The sequence below is a fragment of the Mytilus galloprovincialis genome, chromosome 8 (genome assembly GCF_965363235.1).
Source record: "Mytilus galloprovincialis chromosome 8, xbMytGall1.hap1.1, whole genome shotgun sequence".
NCBI classification, from domain to species: Eukaryota; Metazoa; Mollusca; class Bivalvia; order Mytilida; family Mytilidae; genus Mytilus; species Mytilus galloprovincialis.
The window spans coordinates 9,811,836-9,831,023 of NC_134845.1; the positions used below are offsets into that span (position 1 = coordinate 9,811,836).

At 32.4% G+C, this 19,188-nt stretch overlaps 3 protein-coding genes across 12 annotated transcripts in view; 1 reads left to right on the plus strand and 2 right to left on the minus strand.

Moving 5' to 3' along the window:
• Window positions 1-19,188, plus strand: part of LOC143085035 (uncharacterized) — an 87,461-nt gene that overhangs the window by 52,067 nt on the left and 16,206 nt on the right. The gene's annotated exons all lie outside the window — the stretch shown is intronic.
• LOC143085033 (H(+)/Cl(-) exchange transporter 4-like) overlaps window positions 1-19,188 on the minus strand; it is a 93,320-nt gene that overhangs the window by 16,403 nt on the left and 57,729 nt on the right. The window lies entirely within an intron of this gene.
• LOC143085032 (uncharacterized) lies at window positions 157-18,592 on the minus strand. The gene is made up of 9 exons (XM_076261161.1): window positions 17,904-18,592; window positions 15,196-15,309; window positions 14,400-14,534; window positions 13,381-13,510; window positions 8,016-8,772; window positions 6,304-7,395; window positions 5,659-5,754; window positions 5,036-5,131; window positions 157-3,032 (listed from the first exon to the last, which is right to left on the minus strand). Exons 1-9 carry the CDS (start codon window positions 18,277-18,279, stop codon window positions 2,472-2,474), a joined length of 3,357 nt encoding a protein of 1,118 aa, XP_076117276.1. The 5' UTR covers window positions 18,280-18,592; the 3' UTR covers window positions 157-2,471.

Consider the following 19,188-nt stretch of genomic DNA (forward strand, 5'->3'; position numbering starts at 1 on the left):
TGGTTGGCACATCATGGGACTCAGATTTCAATGAAACTTTACATGAGGTCTATTTAAGACATGAAATGAAAAAAAAAAATGTCTGCGGAAAAAAATGTGCACGGTTGCCATGGCAACACGAACATCATCATTTTGGCCTTAGAAACAGCCAAGAAAAACTGATTTTTACTACGTTTTCAATTCAACATTTCTTCTTAATCACAATTTAAAGAGCTTAACTATATTGATACAAGATAATATCCACCTTAGTGTACCTATTCCATAAATTACTTGTTATAATCAATATATTGACAAAGGAAAAAAAACACCTAATAAGGACATCCAAAACACCAATTGTTCATTTTGCCAAAATCGGCCATTTTTGAAGTCTTCTGGAATTCCATCCATGGTAAATATTGGAAATTTACCATATAGAGCTAACAGATTATCATATTCTTTAATAAAAAGAACAAAAAATTTGGTGGGATCACATTCCTGTAAGGCTAAAAAAATCGGAACAGCATACCCCTCTCAGCTCAAAAAACTGCTTCAAACTGTATTATTGCCAGATCAAACTTCTACACATGCATGCATATTTTTCTTTTAATAAAGTCAAATCTCATTATTCTTAATGAAAGGGGTATCAGTAACTAAAAAAATAATAACTGCTTTCCTGTTTAATATATTTTAAAATTGGTGCAGCCTCAATTTCTCCATGGATAATATAAGATCACGATGCAAGATGATCATGTATTTAAATTACACACAAACTCACAAATAAGCAAATAGTGATGGCAATGATTTATTTTTATTCCAATAGATCAATCTAATATTTAAATAAGGTTCAACATGTTCAAGATAAGTTGAAAGAACACAATATTGCAAAAATTACAGAATAAAATAGGCAAGGAAAGTATCCGTGAACTTCACATTTATACCCGTTTCTAAGACCAATCCCAACAAATTCTATTTTCGTCAGCAATAATTATTGTCTGTACATTTCTACAAATTTTTAAACTAAGAATTTAACCATGACCTCCTTAAACTTGCAGACAGGTGCAAGTATTTATTCCATGTTTCTTGTCTTTCAATTTACAACAATAAAAGTCTAAATGGTACCATAGTGCACAAGAAAACTTCCATTCAAAAAACTAATTTCTGAAATATTTTTATTTTTATCATGTTTAGTAATTGAAACCTTGACCTTTTATTAAAACAAGCAAAGTAAGTGTAAATTATAGGGTTTGACAGGAATATAAACTGTTGAAAACAATTTTTAACACCTTTACCCCTATCCGCCATCCCCAATAGTCTGGTAGCACCTCAGCTAAAACCCTAATGCATTGCTATAATTCATGCAAATACATATATAATATATATATATTAGAATTTTGTGTCATGGACTTTTAAATCTTGAACCATGATGGCTACATGTACATAAAAATTATGAAGCAGAAACAAACTGTAAATCTAAAGGAATATCACAAAAGGTTGGTCAAAACATTGCAATAAATATTTTAGTTCCAGCATAAAAGAAAAAGAGTGCACACACTGAAATGTCTCGCCTTCTTTACTAATTATTGTTATTATGTTGATATTCCTAAGTATAAAGCTTTAATACAACGTCACATGAACTTAACATAAACCATGATAGCTAAACAAAGACCAATGAACCATGAAAATGAGGTCAAGATCAGATGAGCCATGCCAGACAGACATGTACAGCTAACAATGCTTCCATAGAACAAATTTAGTTAACCTATTACCTATAGTTTAAGAAATATAGACCTAAACACAAAAACTTAACACTGTGCAATGAACCGTAAAATTGAGGTCATGTTCAAATTAAACCTGCGGGACTGACATATAGATCATAATATATTTACATACACCAAATATAGTTGACCTTTGGCATAAAATATAAGTTAAAAAGACCAAAACTTAAAAAACTTAACTATAACCACTGAACCATGAAAATAAGGTCAAGGTCAGATGACACCTGCCAGTTGGACATGTACACCTTACAGTCCTTCCATACACCAAATATACTAGCCCTATTGCTTATAGTATCTGAGATATGGACTTGACCACCAAAACTTAACCTTGTTCACTGATCCAAGAAATGAGGTTGAGGTCAAGTGAAAACTGTCTGACGGGCATGAGGATCTTGCAAGGTATGCACATACCAAATATAGTTATCCTATTACTTATAATATTAAAGAGAGAATTCAACATTACAAAAATTCTGAACTTTTTTTTCAAGTGGTCACTGAACCAAGAAAATGAGGTCAAGGGCATTGGACATGTGACTGACAGAAACTTTGTGACATGAGGCATCTACAATGTATATACAAAGAATGAAGCCTCCTTGTCGTTCACCTTCCAAAATATAAACCTTTTAAATTAGCTTACGCTGCCGCTGTCGTAACCACCGCCGGATCACTATCCCTATTTCGAGCTTTTTGCAACAAAAGTTGCAGGCTCGACAAAAATCATTGACAAATTGAATGAATTAGTGCAAGTTCATTTTCCTGACGAGTAATTTCTATAATAGCATCATTTAGTTCATCATCAGATTCCTCTTTAGGAATTTTTCCAGATTGATTGACAAATCTGGAAAATAAACCCTGTACTTGTTGTGAGCTCAGCCATTCTTCTGGCAAAAAAAGCCTATTCCCATTTTCATCCCTGACTGCTCTTATTTTTTTGGAAGCCTCTGTTGGAGTATATTTTCGGCCAGTTTGTTCACCTTCCATAAATAAATTAAGTAAATAGTCTTTTACAGCTATGCTAAATCTCTTATTCATTCTTCTTCCTTTCAATGACCATCCTGAATGTAGTGAACATTGTGTTTTAGACTGTGGTGTCTGATCATCAGTTGCTTTTGAAAAAACACTTGTCATTGACTCTTTTATGTTAGTGCATTTACTACTCCAAAAAGTTTTTACTCGATCAGCATGCCTGATCTTATGATTTCCAATGTCCTGGTGAATGTTATATTCATGTAGACTAACAAATGTAAGACCACATTCACCACAAGTATAGTCATCAGTCTGCAAAAGAAAAAAAAATACATTTGTATAAAAGAAGTGAAAAAACAGCAGAATTGAATCACTCTATCATGCATACATGTATACTTTGAACGAATTTGTGGGTATTTAAACTTAAGTAATTTCAATTATCTCCCCTGAAAAAAATCAGACCAGAAATATCCTCCTTCATGCACATCTTCAGGTTGTGTACAACTGGGTAAAGTTTTATCAATTTTATTCTTTTTAGGAGTAATTGCGCTAACAAGACTTGTTGCCATTTATTGCTAGATGTATATTTAACTAAGTAAAGTCAATTATCTCCCTTAAAATAGTTCCATCCTTAAATATTTTCCTTTGTCCACATCCTTAGGTTGTGTACTACAACTGTTTGAAGTTACATCAATACTAAGGAAGAGTTGCACTTATGAGATGTGATGGACAGACAGATGGAGGGACGACAGGGTGATTCCTATATATATCCCTGAAAACTTGTTTATTTGGGGGTATAAAGACACTAACAACACAGGACACTAATAAAACCTAAACAAACATTAGACCTTTGGTTTTCCTGTTTGAATGGTTTTACACTAGTAATTTTGGGGCCCTTTATAACTTGTTGTTCGGTTTGGGCCAAAGCTTTGTGTTGAAGGCTGTACATTGACCTATAATGGTTTACTTTTTTAAATTGTTATTTGGATGGAGAGTTGTCTCATTGACACTCACATCACATCTTCTTATATCTATGAACAATATTGTCAAAGTCTAGAAAGATTGGTCCATCCTTAATTTCTTTTGCAAGATGAAAGGATAGTGATGTTAACCACAAAAGAATATACATTGTATTTCTCTAATTTTTGTGCTATTTTCACATTTCCTGACCGGTGTGAGAAAAATATTTCTCCTCACTAGTGAAAAATCTGTTCACGGCAAATGATTAGTCGAAATTTGATTATGACGTCAAAATGTTTTGTTTTCTTCTCCATTTTCCTATTGTGACATCATGAAACTAGAGGCTCTAAAGAGCCTGTGTCGCTCACCTTGGTCTATGTGCATATTAAACAAAGGACACAAATGGATTCATGACAAAATTGTATTTTGGTGATGGTGATGTGTTTGAAGTTCTTACTTTACTGAACATTCTTGCTTCTTACAATTATATCTATAATGAACTTTGCCCATTAGTAACAGAGAAAAATATTTGGTAAAAATTTAAAAATTGACTATAAAGGGCAATAACTCCTAAAGGGGTCAACTGACCATTTCGGTCATGTTGACTTATTTGTAAATTTAACTTTGCCGAACATTATTGCTGTTTACAGTTTATCTCTATCTATAATAATATTCAAGATAATAACCAAAAACAGCAAAATTTCCTCAAAATGACCAATTCAGGGGCAGCAACCCAACAACGGGTTGACCGATTCATCTGAAAATTTCAGGGCAGATAGATTTTGACCTGATAAACATATTTACCCCAAGTCAGATTTCCTCTAAATGCTTTGGTTTTTGAGTTATAAGCCAAAAACTGCATTTTACCCCTATGTTCTATTTTTAGCCGTGGCGGCCATCTTGGTTGGTTGACCGGGTCACGCCACACATTTTTTAAACTAGATACCCCAATGATGATTGTGGCCAAGTTTAGTTCAATTTGGCCCAGTAGTTTCAGAGGAGAAGATTTTTGTAAAAGTTAACGACGACGGACGCCGGACGCAAAGTGATGGGAAAAGCTCACTTGGCCCTTCGGCCAGGTGAGCTAAAAAGGCGACCTTGCCTGATGACATCGCATATAAAGAACACAATTTTCTGAAAATCTTTGAAAAAGAACGATAAAAAGCATTAGAGAAACAGATTCCGACACTATAACTCCTGTATAACGATATTTCTCCACTCTCACCAGTTAAATTTTATTATTTTAAAAAGGGCTCGGCAAGCCTTGCGCTTTAAATAATAAAATTTAACTGTCTCGAGTGAAGAATTATCATAGTACACTTGTTTTAGTGTAAGAATCTATATGTATCTGTTACCTCATTCATCTGTTCATGACTAGCAGCATTTTCCTCTGTGTTCTCCTCATTTATTTCCTCTATATTGTCTTCAACAACTCCTGTTTCATTTCTTTCCTGTAAAAATATACTAATCATAAACACATATTTCCAATATTGTTATCTAAAATTGATATAGGTGATAACAGTTAAGAAAGTAAATTTTACATTTAACTCAGTTTTAAACATGTAAAATTTACCTTAGTAAGTTAAAGGATCTTTGAGCAAACTTTGGACTTTTAAAGCTTATATATTATTACTTAGTTCAACATTCATGTAAAATGTACATTTGAGGAGTCCAAAAGGGAGATGAACTTAAAACATACAAACTTGCTGCATTTTGTAAAAACCTTTTCTAATTCAGTCTGTTGTTTTCGTGTGTTCATTTTTATTTTGTATACGTTATAATAAGGTTGTTGTTTTCCTGGCTTGAAAAAGATTTTTACTGGCCATTTTGGGGTCCTTTACAGCTGATTTGATAAAAATCCTAGCTTACTTTACCTACATTGTGTATTAAATGGAGAGTTGTCTCATTGGCATTCATACCACATCTTCTTATTCATTTATTCATATTGTATCATAAAAATAAGAAAAAAAATGAAAACCTTTTCATTATTTGTTTCACTGTGCTTCCTCTTAAGGCTCTTTCTTGGTCTTATTTTACTCTTTCCTATTCTGGTAACTTTTGGCATTTCCAGTATCTACAATATAGTCAAGCAAAAATATTAATAATACAAACAAGTTGTAGTAATTTTAAAGTTATAACATTGTACACTTCTTATTCAATATGAATTCATTAGTGTTCTTTGACAAAAAGGAAAAAAAAATTGTGCTTCCTTTTACATCCACTCTAAAATTAGGATCAGGTTTTTTTTCTTTAAAATTCAAATTTTTTTGTGAATTTATTTCAAGGGTAAAAAATAACAGGCATGACAGTGTAATACCATGTTAAACTTGAACATGTTTCTAGAAAAGGAGAAGACCTAGGGCAAAAAATTATAACTATATTTTGTTGTTATACAATTTTTTACTTGGGCCTTTCAATTTACCATCAACCTTGCCAATTGTATAGATTTGATATTAAAAAAAAGTTATTTACATTTGAACTTGGTACATTTTTATTTGTCAAAGGATTAGTTTGGTTAGAAAAACACACTTTGTCAGAATGTTTATTGATTAAAAGGGCTTTTCCTGCATGTCTAAACCTAAAATAATACTATACACTTGGCTTGTTTTAAATTTCTACTCACCTTAAGATTTGTTTCATCTTGTTTTCCATTTGACATCTTCTTCAAATCCCTAGATGAAATGAAGACACCTATGCCAACATCATAAGCTTGCCACATTCTAAGACCTCCAATCTCAAAGCTGAAATTGTTGTACATATTTATGTTTGGTATGGAACATTTTTTCATAGTCTGTGCACTAAAATCAACTTCAGCAACATACACATGTGTGTTCATGATACCACTATAACTTTCAAGGGCTCTTTTCAACTCTTCTGCAGTTGTAATATTGTTACCTTCATTTCCAAACCGTTTTGCATGTATCTTCATTGGAGCAGTTCTTCTGTCGCAAATATCCTTACCGCTTTGAGCTTCACTGAAATCGTACCGAGAAATGTTTAATCCTGTTCTTTGAGAAATTTCTGGAATAGCAGCCATCAGTGGTCCACAGTGATAACAGGAGGCATTATCACTACGAAGATATACTGTATCTTTAGTTTCATCTTTGCTTTTTATGCAGTTTAATAAGCTCTCAATTATTGAAGCAACAGCATACCATCCTTGGGGGATACTGTCAAACAAATGTACATAACAGTCAGTATTGATTTTCATATCAATACCTCTGGATAATACAACACTTACATGCCAGTTAATTCCCTTTTTACCATAAAAATCAGTTTGCTTTTCACGGTCAAACCATGGAAGAAATTTCATGGCCCTATCCATAACTATAAAAATTTCATTTGGAAGAAGATTCTCAAGAACCAAATGTTTTGCCTGTTCTTGACTGACTGTTCTCAATACATGTTGCTTCCACTGAAACACTTTTTCCTTGCAGCTTTGGAAGTCATGCAGATATTCAGTTTTCATTTCTTCTGATGGAAATGTTCCATCTATAACAATCTGCTCTAGGTCATCAATTACAGAGCTCATATCTGTACACAGTTCACAACATTCGTCATGTGTATGATCACATTTCTCTTGTAAATCTTTTACGTTTGAATCACTAAGAGCATAATGCATGCAATGATCAGCTACTTTTGATGATTTTTCAACATGCCATCTGTAATCGCAAGACAAATACCGCTTTGAAGCTCGTAATCTTCGTTGAATGTTCTGCAAGATAAAAAAAAGTATTCATATCATCCCTTATACATGTATAACATGCTTTATATTCATATGAAAATTATACAACTGTAAAATGCATTAGAAATATGACATGCTGCATGGTGAGTCATTGGTGATTACAAACTGACAATTGCACTGTAAAAAAATTACTCTACATTCATACATAGTTTCATCCTTCTATTATTATGTTCAAACAATTACATGTATAAAGTTATGATTTGGGCAAACATGTAATTTTTCCAGAATTTCATATATATGTAGATGTAATCTCATACGAGTTCTTTGATCTTGGAACTGTCCGTGAAGATAGATCATGGACTTTCAAAGCATACCGTATGTAAGTTACAAGATTGTAAATACCTATACATCTGATATTTATATTTTCATTGCAAATTTTGATATTTTTTCCGTATGAGGTTTAAATATTCTTTTAGCGCATTCATAACTGCTAGAAAACTTTGAGAATTGGTCAGCTACTGTCCACATGAAAACAAGTTCTACAAAGTAACATTCCTTTATGGTGGGCAAACGAGTTATATGGATCTTACTAAGACATATGGTAGGACAAATTATAGGGCATCTGTATCCAAAAATATTGAATAAAATACCTTGAAATCATGAACTTCATTTTGAGTGAAATCCTCCATATTGTCTGTCAAACTGATTAGCTTGTCAAAAGATGTTATACCATCTGCTGTTGTATTGTCTAAACCACTAAGGCTTTTACGCTGACTTGCTGAACACTGCTTCAAAATGTTGTACAGGCTTGATCTTCCCAACGGTTCAAAGTTTGATTCTGAACAATATGCTTTGTAAGATGAAATTATTCGACTGCCTATTACTGTTCTAACAACATCAGGTATATGTATTTTTTGTCCAGTAGATAGTTTAAGGATCCTTTCTCCAAATGCAACATCTTGGACATATTGTGGCTGAGATACAAAACTTACAAAATGCTGAACTTTTTCGATGGGAAGTTTGGCAGTCATATTATGGTCTTGATCTAGCAATTCTGTTTCTTTGACCTTTCCATATTTTCTCGCAGCTTCTATCTTGTGTTTTGTCAAACCAGGTATTGCGGTCAATAAAGCCTCTTTAGAATATTTACTTGCAAATAGTGATAAAATTTGACGTTTAAGATATGGAGAATCTGCTTCTTGGTATGCAGCAATCATAGACGGAAGATAATTATCAGGACAATCAAGGTTAACTGTCTTGTTCTTTTGGACAATACTCTTAAATAAGGTGTCTGACTGGTTTGGGGCAATCAGCTGTAAAGTTCCTAATACCAAGTCATCAGCTTTTTTCAAGTAATAACTTTGTGTTCTTTTTGACGCTGATTCCCAAGGTATTGTAAGCTGAGATCTGAAATATAAGAAGAAACTTATATACATGTAAATAGAGAGATAACAAGCAAAACTAGAGGCACATGAGAGCCAGAATTGCTCACCTGGCTTTAATAAGATTATTAGAACATTTGCATGTATTATCCGTAGGGTCCTATGTTAAACAAAGTTCCCTGCTGGCAGCCATCTTGGATGATGGATTGGCTACAAAAAAGTACAAGTAACTAAGTAACAACCCTTGGTCAGCACCACATTACTAAGTCATTAGGAACATTCATGTCATGTTTGGCTTCAATCGATAAAAAGGTTTTCTAAAAGAAGAAATTTGTATGTATTTCCTATAGGGTCCTAAGTTAAAGTAAGTCCCCCATTGGCAGCCATTTTGGGGGATGAATAAAGCTACAAAGTAACATCACTTGGTCATCATCTCATAAGGATCAATCATACCATGTTTGGTTTCATTCCATTTAGTGGTTTTCTAAAAGATGAAATGTGCATGTATTTCCTGTAGGGTCTTATACAGTACGGGTAGGGACTTATTTTTATGGATGTCTTAATCCGTCTAGTCGGATATGAATAATCGGACATTTTTATGGTAGGTAGTATGTTCATTAAACAACAGATCCAGGTGTGAATGGTCCTTTCATCTTAATCCGTGTTGCTAAAATTACGGTTCACTGATTTCAGAATCAGATTACCTGTAATTTTAACCTCTCAGTCACTTTATTGATTATATTAGTTCTACATCGTATTTGACATAAAATATTTTTACAGGTGAAGTACTGGAGAAAACTTTGTTTAATAAAAATAGCCTATTTTTGTTAATTATGGTTTTGATATTTCAACTGTTAATATTTATTTTCTTTGTTCCTAAAAATTATTTTTATTTTATGTTCCTTTTTGTTTGTTTTTTGTTTGTTTGTATCTTTTTGTTATTTGTTTGCATAAATTGTTTAAACATATATATTTTTACATGTATTCTATTTCTTGAAGCTTACGGTTATTTTTATTTTACTGATTTATTTTCCACGTAAATCCATTGATTAGCAGAATACTATCTCAAGTGCTGCTGCATACATTTTAGTTTGACGCGGTCACATGCAAAATATTTCTAAAATTTGTATTTAATATTCAGTCTGTTGTGTCAGTTCCGAGATAAAAATAATTACAGTGAGCAACACTTGTATATTATTAGTAGCTTGATGATTCTTTGTAGTTTTTATTTTACTTTTTACTGTAAACAAATATTGTCCGAAAGTTGGAGATGTATGACTAAAATAGAACGCAAATAATAACACTAGAAGAAAATATTGATTCTTCCCGGGCATAAGTTTATTTTGAGATTTCCGTGTTTGTTCATTATGCTAAATTAATATAATTGATCTACATTTGGGGGTTGGGGGTAAAAGGGGTCCGGATCTCGAAATCCCGGGCTTAAAAACACGAAGTCACATTATAACAGGTCCCGAATTTAAATAAATTTAAATCCCGACATCGCGAAAAAAGAATTCCCAGATCCCGAAAGGGTTAATCCCGAAATCCCGAACTTATTTGCATAATATTAATTTACGCACAATCCATGTAACAAAGGAAACTTGTATGTTATATTTTTTATAGCAATCTAAAAGAAAAAATTGCCGTGAAAAGACAATTCCATGATACACATATCAGTGATCAACAGCGTGTGCACGTGGTTGAACTTTAACTTGACTCCACTCACAATAATATTGAATGCTAATAAAAGATATTAAAGATCGATTTTGTCCACTGCACGAGATTTTTATATGGCGGGAAATGTCGTAACAGTAAACACAGGTGACCTTACTGACCGACCGTGGGAAAATTCATTCATGATTAAATTTGATGTGGAATGATTGACAGTATTGTGTTTTAGTTTTGAGGCTCTTGATCGATTTACCAGAATAGAAATTTAATCGATTTACATACATGTATAATAAAAACACGATTTAGTCTTCTTTAACTATTTTTTTGTTTTATTTTTATCAGTCATTTCCCGGATTCCCATTTAAATAATCTATTTGGAGACCTCCTTTAAACTTCGGAAATAATACAACATCGATTTAAAAAATCAAACTGACTGCGCGAGCTTTAAAATGACTAGAAGTACGACGAAAAAGTAAAGACAGCTGATCATGACTAGTAGGACTAGCGTTCAACCCCATTGGGGTATAAATGTGCATTTAGTCAATAAACTATATAAGCTTAAACTTTGATTTTCGTGTATCGATTTGATACAATTTGTAAAATATATTTATAACACCCGCGATTTTCATAAAATATTTTAGACATGAAAATAGAAAGGCATATTATCTCGAGTGTCAACAATTTTAAATAAAATAAAAAAAATAGGAATCGAAATATGATCTCGGCGTTATAAATATTGTATTAAAGGAAACCAATTGTTTGACTTTCAAAGAGATTAACGGGAAATATGTCAAAATAGAAAGCACGAGTGATCTGTCTGACCAAAATGTTTCACTTGCGAGAAATGATTGACAGGTGTGAATAGATGTAGAGGCTCCGACGGGGAAAGTTGTATCAAAAGGAAAATAACTTAATTCACAATGCCTATATATATTTCATAAATACGATATGTTGGCCTTATACTTAAAATTGAGTTTCTTATAATAACATATAGAGAAACAGGACGTTAAAAGCGGGAAATAATATAACCATCAACGAAAACTCGTATAATTTACGGGATTGAAGTCTCAACAATTTGATTTAACTTTTAACAGTCTTGGTTGTTATTAGGCTTATTATTTTGAATTAGATGAAATATTTACGGTTTACAAATACAAGTACAAAATAGTTTATTGGCACAAAACTATTGAAATAATTGGCAACACAATATATTGTTAAAAATCGTCTTTATTTCATTTTCAAATTATAAAAAAAAAAAATTGTATTTAATTTAAATTTTTATTCTTATATTTAATTTTAATTTTATTTCTTATATTTAATTTTAATTTTAATTCTTTCTCTTTGTATACAAAACAATATTTTACATTTATCTATCCTCCATAAATACTAATATATCTGTACAGGTAAAATTTAATTATAATCAAGCTGGTACAGATTGATTTACGACCTTCCACTTGGATATTGCACAGCAGGTGTTTATTACACTGGGACAACTGTCCGACCAGTCTGACATCTAGACGGATTAAGGCATCTATAAAAATAAGTCCCTACCTGTACTGTATGTTAAACTAAGTCCCCTGCTGGCGCCCTTATTGGATGATGGATCGGATAAAAATTAACAACATTTAGTCAGCACCCCATAAGGAACATTCATGCCATGTTTTGTTTCAATCCATTCAGTGGTTCTCTCAAAAGAGACATTTGTATGTAATTCCTATAGGGTCCTAAGTTAAAATAAGTCTCCCGCTGGCAGCCATTTTGGATGATGAACTAAGCTACAAAATCTAAAAAATTGTTTTTAAACATCATTCTTCTGTCATTTTCAAGCATATACTATTGACAACAAGAATGTGTCCAAAGTACACGGATGCCCCACTCGCATTATCATTTTCCATGTTCAATGGACAGTGGAATTGGGTAAAAAAAACTTATTCGGCCTTAACAGTAAAACGATCAACCACAAGGGAACATGTGTACTAAGTTTCAAGTTGATTGGACTTTAACTTCATCAAAAACTACCTTGACCAAAAACTTTAACCTGAAACTCACACTTTTAATTTCTATGTTCAGTGGACCATGAAAATGGGGTCAAAAGATTAATTTTGTTTTTAATTAAGAAAGATCATATCACATGGAACATAAAATCTTTTGCATTTTGAAATTAATTAATGCCCATTGAAATTGGTAAAAAGATTTGTACCGTTTTATTTTCAATTGAAGATTTCTTGCTGTTGTGCAATACTGTGCTGATGCGCATTACTGAGTTTTGTTTTCAGACCATTTTTGACACCGAACCTCTTGGTAAAATTTCATAAAGATTCATTTATAAATACTTAAGTTATTGTCTAGAAACCAAATGTCTATTGACCATGCTGACAATGACACTAACATGATAGACTGACAGCAATATAATGTTACAAATACATTTTTTGTGCAGTCATGTAAAACCAGATGCTCCACAGACCGCAGCTTTATTTTGACCAGAGGTTGAACCCTGAATGGTTGGGGCAAGTATGGACACAACATTTAAGCTTGATACAGCTCTGAATTTGGATTGTGATTTTAATAGTTTACACAACATACAATGTAGGTTTCTGACACAGAGTGCATGTGGTCAAAGAACTTCAACTTAAAAAACTTAAAAATCTTTAATTGGACATTTACCTTTTATGGTCCAATATCCAAAATCTAAATACATTGTTAGATTCAGCATATCATAGAACCCTAAGAATTTAATTTTTGATGAAACCAAATAATGTTCAATTTAAACCTTTTTGGCCCCTTATTTCTACATGTACACTGTTGGGACCAAAAATCAATCCCAACCTTCCTTTTCATAGATTTTTATTTTCTTTTACTAAAGTTAGAATGCGAAAACCAAATGTCTTCAGAAGACAACCACTACGACGACGCCTACCTGATACCAATGTACGACCAAAATTTTTTCAAAAAATAACATTACCTCAATAGTGGAAAAGAGCCATCAGAAACAAGTTTGATAACAGCATTGACTTTCTCTAAGCCAGACATTTCAGGTTCCCATTCTTCATGGCTGCTCACCGTGGCAGTACTTTGAGTTGGAAAGAAATAAGCTGAAAATAAATACATGTATATGAATATTTTATTCTGTTGGGTATTTTACCAGTTATTTCTTCAATAAATATTAATCAGGGGCGGATTCATTTTAAAAAGGGGGTTCCCAACCAAGGACAAAGGGGGAGAGGGGGTTCCAACTGTATGTCCCCATTTAAATGCATTGATCGCCCCAAAAAAGGGGGGTTCCAACCCCAACAACCCTCCCCCTGGATCCTCCAATATTAATAGAGGCTCTACAAAGCCTGAATTGCGTACCTGGAAAAATTAGAAATCTCATGACCCTTTCATTTACCCAAGAGTGAAACAAAAAGTTTTTAATTATCTGTTATGATTTACACTGCAAATTAATGAAATTATATAATTAGCTAGAAATTGCAAAAAAGTATTTTTTTTTCCTTTTTTAAAGACAACAGCTCTTATACATACCGGTAGATTAATATACATGGTCTTTTCCATATTGGCCATGGTATCATTCAGTGACCCACACAACACCCGAGACTTTAGTTGAGTGCCAATATAGGTCGAGGGATGATACCCAGGCTGTTATGGAAAAGGCCCTGTATTACATGTAATCGCTTTATCATATAATTCCGATAAATTGTTTCAATAGTATTTTTGTGAGTAATTCAGGGAAGAGAGGTAACAATTTAAAATCAGAGAGATATTTAAAAAATAAATGTTGACTAAAAATAACAATAACAGATTCTTTTTTAAACAATTTGGTAGCCCTTTAAAGGACTGTTTGGTCTCTTGGTATTTTCATCTCCGGGAAATGTATCATACTGTGCTATTTGGACCATAATCATTTATTCATTGTGTCCCCAAACTTTCTCATTAACAAGCTTTTTGGTTTTCTGTATTACAAAATGTACTTAATTTACTAACATGCACAATCAGAAGTCTGACTGCAGCTGGCAAGGGTGAAATGTTCCTCTTTTTCTGTGGCATATTCATAATTTTTGGTACTTGTATTGTTGTTGCAAGAATCATCCTTATCATCTTCGAATTCATGGTAAATATCTGTTGAAAAAATATATATATAATATATAGTTTAAATTTAAAATTAAAAATCAAGAAAAAGCCTGGCATTAAAATTATTCATGAAGAAAGTGAATGATAAAAAAGTTTCTTAAAAAACACCAAAACAATTCATAAAATAAAAGTATCATGCTGCAGATATTAAAAAAATAAGTGAAAGGAGCATTAGCAAAGCGTGGCCAAAGTTTAATCTAATTATTCAAAATTTATTGTAGAGTTAATAACTTCTAGTCCGAACTTTAAATTCAGATTAAAAATCTTATCATCATTAGGGACGTGTGCACTAGGTTTTAAATTAGTGAGACTTTTACTTCATAACAAACTTCCTTTACTAAATAATTCAAACGTATCCGGGATAGGCGGACAAACTGACAGACGGATGCAAGAACCAGAAAATATAGATGATAACGCAGCTTTGCTTTTTGTATTTCAAGATTTGAACTTCGAGTTGACTTCAATTTCGAATCTAAGTTTTACGTAAGATTGCATAAATTTACAGATCCACTGAATACCAGAAATTATGGCATAGACCATAAGCTTTTCTTAAAGCTTTTCATAAATTTACAGGTTCACTATATATATGTTCACTGGATAACTGAAATTATATACATGTAGAGTAGACAACAATTTATATAAATCATACCTAAATTTGCAAGTTCTATTGATTCTGTATCATCACCATATGAAGTTGTCCTGTACATTTGACTCCTTGTAGAAATCACATGAGGGTGAGAAGTTCTACATGGCTTACATATTCCTGCAAAAGTTTAAAAAAAAGATAAACAAATTTTACAAGGCCAATATAAACAAAGGAAAAATTTATATCGGATGTAAATAAAATTTAAAAAAAAAACGCCCTGGTAAAATCCAGATTAAAATATTCGGAATTTTACTTACATGTAATAAAGGGGAAGAAAACAGGTCTGACAGATGGGAAATTTCAAGTCAGTCAAGATATTCATGTAATTAGAATATGGAATAATCATAAACAGACAAAAAAATTGAGTTCATTTATCTGCAACTTGTGCATTTTTTCTTTGATTAATTTGACCTCCTATGGCTATTAATATTTTTTTTATTTCTTTAAAATATTGGCCTAGTCATCATTTTTTTTGGTGTCATTTCGTACATTTTAAAACTGCTCTAATTTTTTACATATAATAAACTCATCATAGATAATGATATATTATATTTCAATGTGCTAAGTGCCTTCTATCATTTTTGTTTCGTTTTATATATGTACATGTATTGGTCTTTTGTTGGGAAATATATGACTGTAATTGACTAATACAATGTATGTGAAAGGTCAAATAAAAAATATATGTCATAATGTGTTCTCTACAATGTACTTTCCTATATTTAAGCTTAAAAATAGCCTACATGTACATGTACCTTAAAGTTTGTTTTGCCATTTTTCATTAGCACTGTTTTTAAAAGTAAGGATTTCCCTCCTAGACTCACCAACTACATAAGTTGTATTGCTTTCGGAAAATAAAGTATTATTATATTATACATGTACAAAATGTACGTACCTACTCTTTTTTTCAAAGATGTACAATGTAATAGGAAACACACACATTATTTTATTTGGCATCGGCAAACCTGCCCGTAATTACAAGTTTTGAAATTCATTGAGTGCTTTTAACATTTGTAGCTTCAAAGCTTGTTTATGGGGTAATTTCTTTTAAAATCACTTCATTTTTTCTTGTATCCCCGGTGCTTTTGACTTGAAAAATGCCGTACACACATATCATCCAAGTAGGCACGCCACAGTGGGGGGAGAGCAAGCACCTGAACATGGTTATGTTTATCAATAGTACTGTTTCAGCGGACCCTAGTCATGCTAGTGGCCATCTTGTAGGGGAAAATTATTCTTTCAATGTTGAAGACCGTCGGGTGAATGTCAAGATGGAGAACAGGAATAAAGGCCCTATTCATTGATAACTTGTATATGTTCTATGTATTGTGTGCGATTTTGTCCTTTGCACACTTGCCACAAAAACATTTATAGGTACATGTAGGATTGAAATTCTGGGTAAAAAAATGACAGGACAGGAGTTTGGAGTAAAAAATAGGCACGATGACTGAGCAACTGGGCCAACAAAAATAAGATAAACTTGTAAAAATGCAGGACAATATTTTCATAACCCCCTTTAAAAATCAAATGGTAGCTCCCTAACTGCATATATATATTAATACATTGTACTAGAACACACCCGTGATATCGCGGGTCCGTGACTGAATTAAGGTATATAACTATGCGCAAGCCTTGTTTTAGTATTAGTATGGTCATCTGATAAAGTCATGCCGATTATAAGATACACAGTTTTTCTCTGCTTTCAAATCTTTCTGTTTGAACCCATCGAACTGGAACTTATAAATTATTGGTAATATTAATTATTTGGAAAACAAAAGGTCCTGGAATGGAGTATTTTTAATCAACAACATTGTCCTATATTAGTTTTAACTAAAGATGAATTCTTTGATTCGCTGTTTTACGTCATGTATATGCCCACTAACAAGTTGAAAACTGTTCCTCATTTTTAGTCTTGTTATCTTAGAAAGTCTTACTGATTAAAATACTACAATAGGTATTAACCCTGAATACACCGTTTGGTGGTGCGCCTGTCAGATGCGGAACGTACAGATTAGGTAATAGGTAACAGGTGAATATACTATTGGTATCGGTATCGGACTTGACCCGGAACTTCTTAATTATTGGCAATATTAATTACGTGGAAAACAAAAGGGTCTGGAGTGGTGTAATTTTCAATCTACACCTTTGTACTATATTCATGATATTAGTGATATATAAAGTTGAATTCTTTGATTCGTCGTTTTTACGTGATGACGGCTGAAAAATTGGACTTCGTAATTTTAGTATTATAGATATTGACTATAACTGTTAAGTGTCTTTAAAAATCAGCTGTATTTGTACAAGGCTAGGAAAATAGGTGTATGCGAGCTTTTAGCGAGCTATTACACCTGTTTCGAGCCGGGTACAAATACAGCAGATATTCTGTAAAAACACTAGACAATTATTGTCTTTATCCTGCAATTATTTCTGTATTTTATTTATATTTTGAAAGACACAAAAAAGCCATAAATAAAGTCATTCGATGCAAAATGTCATTGCAGCATTTCCACAAAAATGGATGTTGATTTGAGGAGCCAAAACTCAGATGTTGATTTGGATGCTTGTTTTATATAATGACATATAAATTGGGTGTCGAAATGAGTCTGACATTTATATACTGCATGTGTACATGTACCTGTTCTGTAAGCTTGGCAGGCTTTGGGCAATAGACACATATTAGGGAAAGGGCACAACCTGAATTACATGTAACTTACCACTTCCAACAGGTATCAAGGATTGATACAAGAAAAATAGTTCTTTTGAAGTTTTAAAGTCAATGGCTCTATCTCCTTTACACTTTGATGAATGGACTGGATAGGCACATTTCGAACTGTTTGTTTTCCAGTAAGTCCCAAGAGAATCTCTATGGGCTTGGCAAATCAGTAGTAATTGCTTGCAGACTGCATCAACATCAAACAATCCGGCGCGATACAGTATCAGATCCTGCTCATTTACATTTGAACCTGTAGTACACACTTTTAGATATCTAAGGTGGGCAACAACATCTTTCTGGCAATCAAGAAAATGGATGATATGGCCAGAACAATCTCCTAACCTGCTGAAACTGCAGGAGTCATTTATTCCCTCCATTTTCTTGTATACAAATGCAGTAAATGAATCCGCAGTAAATATATTTTTTTAATTTATTTTTTCAATAAAAAGAGTTTTATCACAGTCTTTGTGTGTTTTCCCCAATATTGTAATTTATTATCATTGATAGAATATTAATTGTAATATTTTATTGACAAAATAACATATTCATTGAAAATATTCCCACTGGTATTCAAAGGGAGGTAATCCAGATACTAGTTTTATGATATATTTCAAACAAAGAAATAGGCACTAATAATGTAGATCCCAATATTTTTTTAGTTTAATAGTATGAATTACACATTTATCTTACTATTTAAACAATTTTTACCTTTCAAATAAATGTGGAACAAAAAAAAAACAATTTTAAAAATTGCACTTTTACAATGGACATAAAGGGTAAAACCAGGTTACTAAAACATCCCAAATTTTTAGACTATATCAAACTTTCATCCAAAAAATAAATACACACCATTTGTTACATCTAATGACAAGGACATTTAATGCAAAAAAACTAATTTCAAGAAAATTTAATGTGCCAACATTTATGCATCCCTTGCCTGGTTTTCAAATGGACAGCCTCTTAAAGGCTTATTTTTGCTTTATTATGGTATTTTGGTATTTTCACTCATTTTTCTTTGAAAAAAACTTGAGTTTTAAATTATACACTAGCATATTATCATTTCAGGGTTATCTTACTTAAAAATAAGACTCTTATGAACCATAGTTCTGTATTTTTGGAGAAAACAGAATAATATCCTTTTGAGGGTTATTTAACATACTCCTATAAACATGGGACAGAATCCTTTGAATTATGCATAAATAAAACTTATAAAGTAGCATGTTGCCTCCATGTTTTAAGGGGGCATGTTTTTTTGTGGTCTCAAAGAGGAATTTTCAGTCTGAATA

What these genes read in the sequence shown, in the direction of transcription:
- LOC143085032 (XM_076261161.1), bottom strand. Translation starts at nt 18,279, where the DNA reads ATGGAGGGAATAAATGACTCCTGCAGTTTCAGCAGGTTAGGAGATTGT. An exon ending in AAGATGAAACAAATCTTAAG is followed by an intron (nt 5,755 to 6,303) that starts GTGAGTAGAAAT and finishes ACTATATTGTAG; the next exon opens with ATACTGGAAATGCCAAAAGT. An exon ending in GTCATGAACAGATGAATGAG is followed by an intron (nt 3,033 to 5,035) that starts GTAACAGATACA and finishes TTTCTTTTGCAG; the next exon opens with ACTGATGACTATACTTGTGG.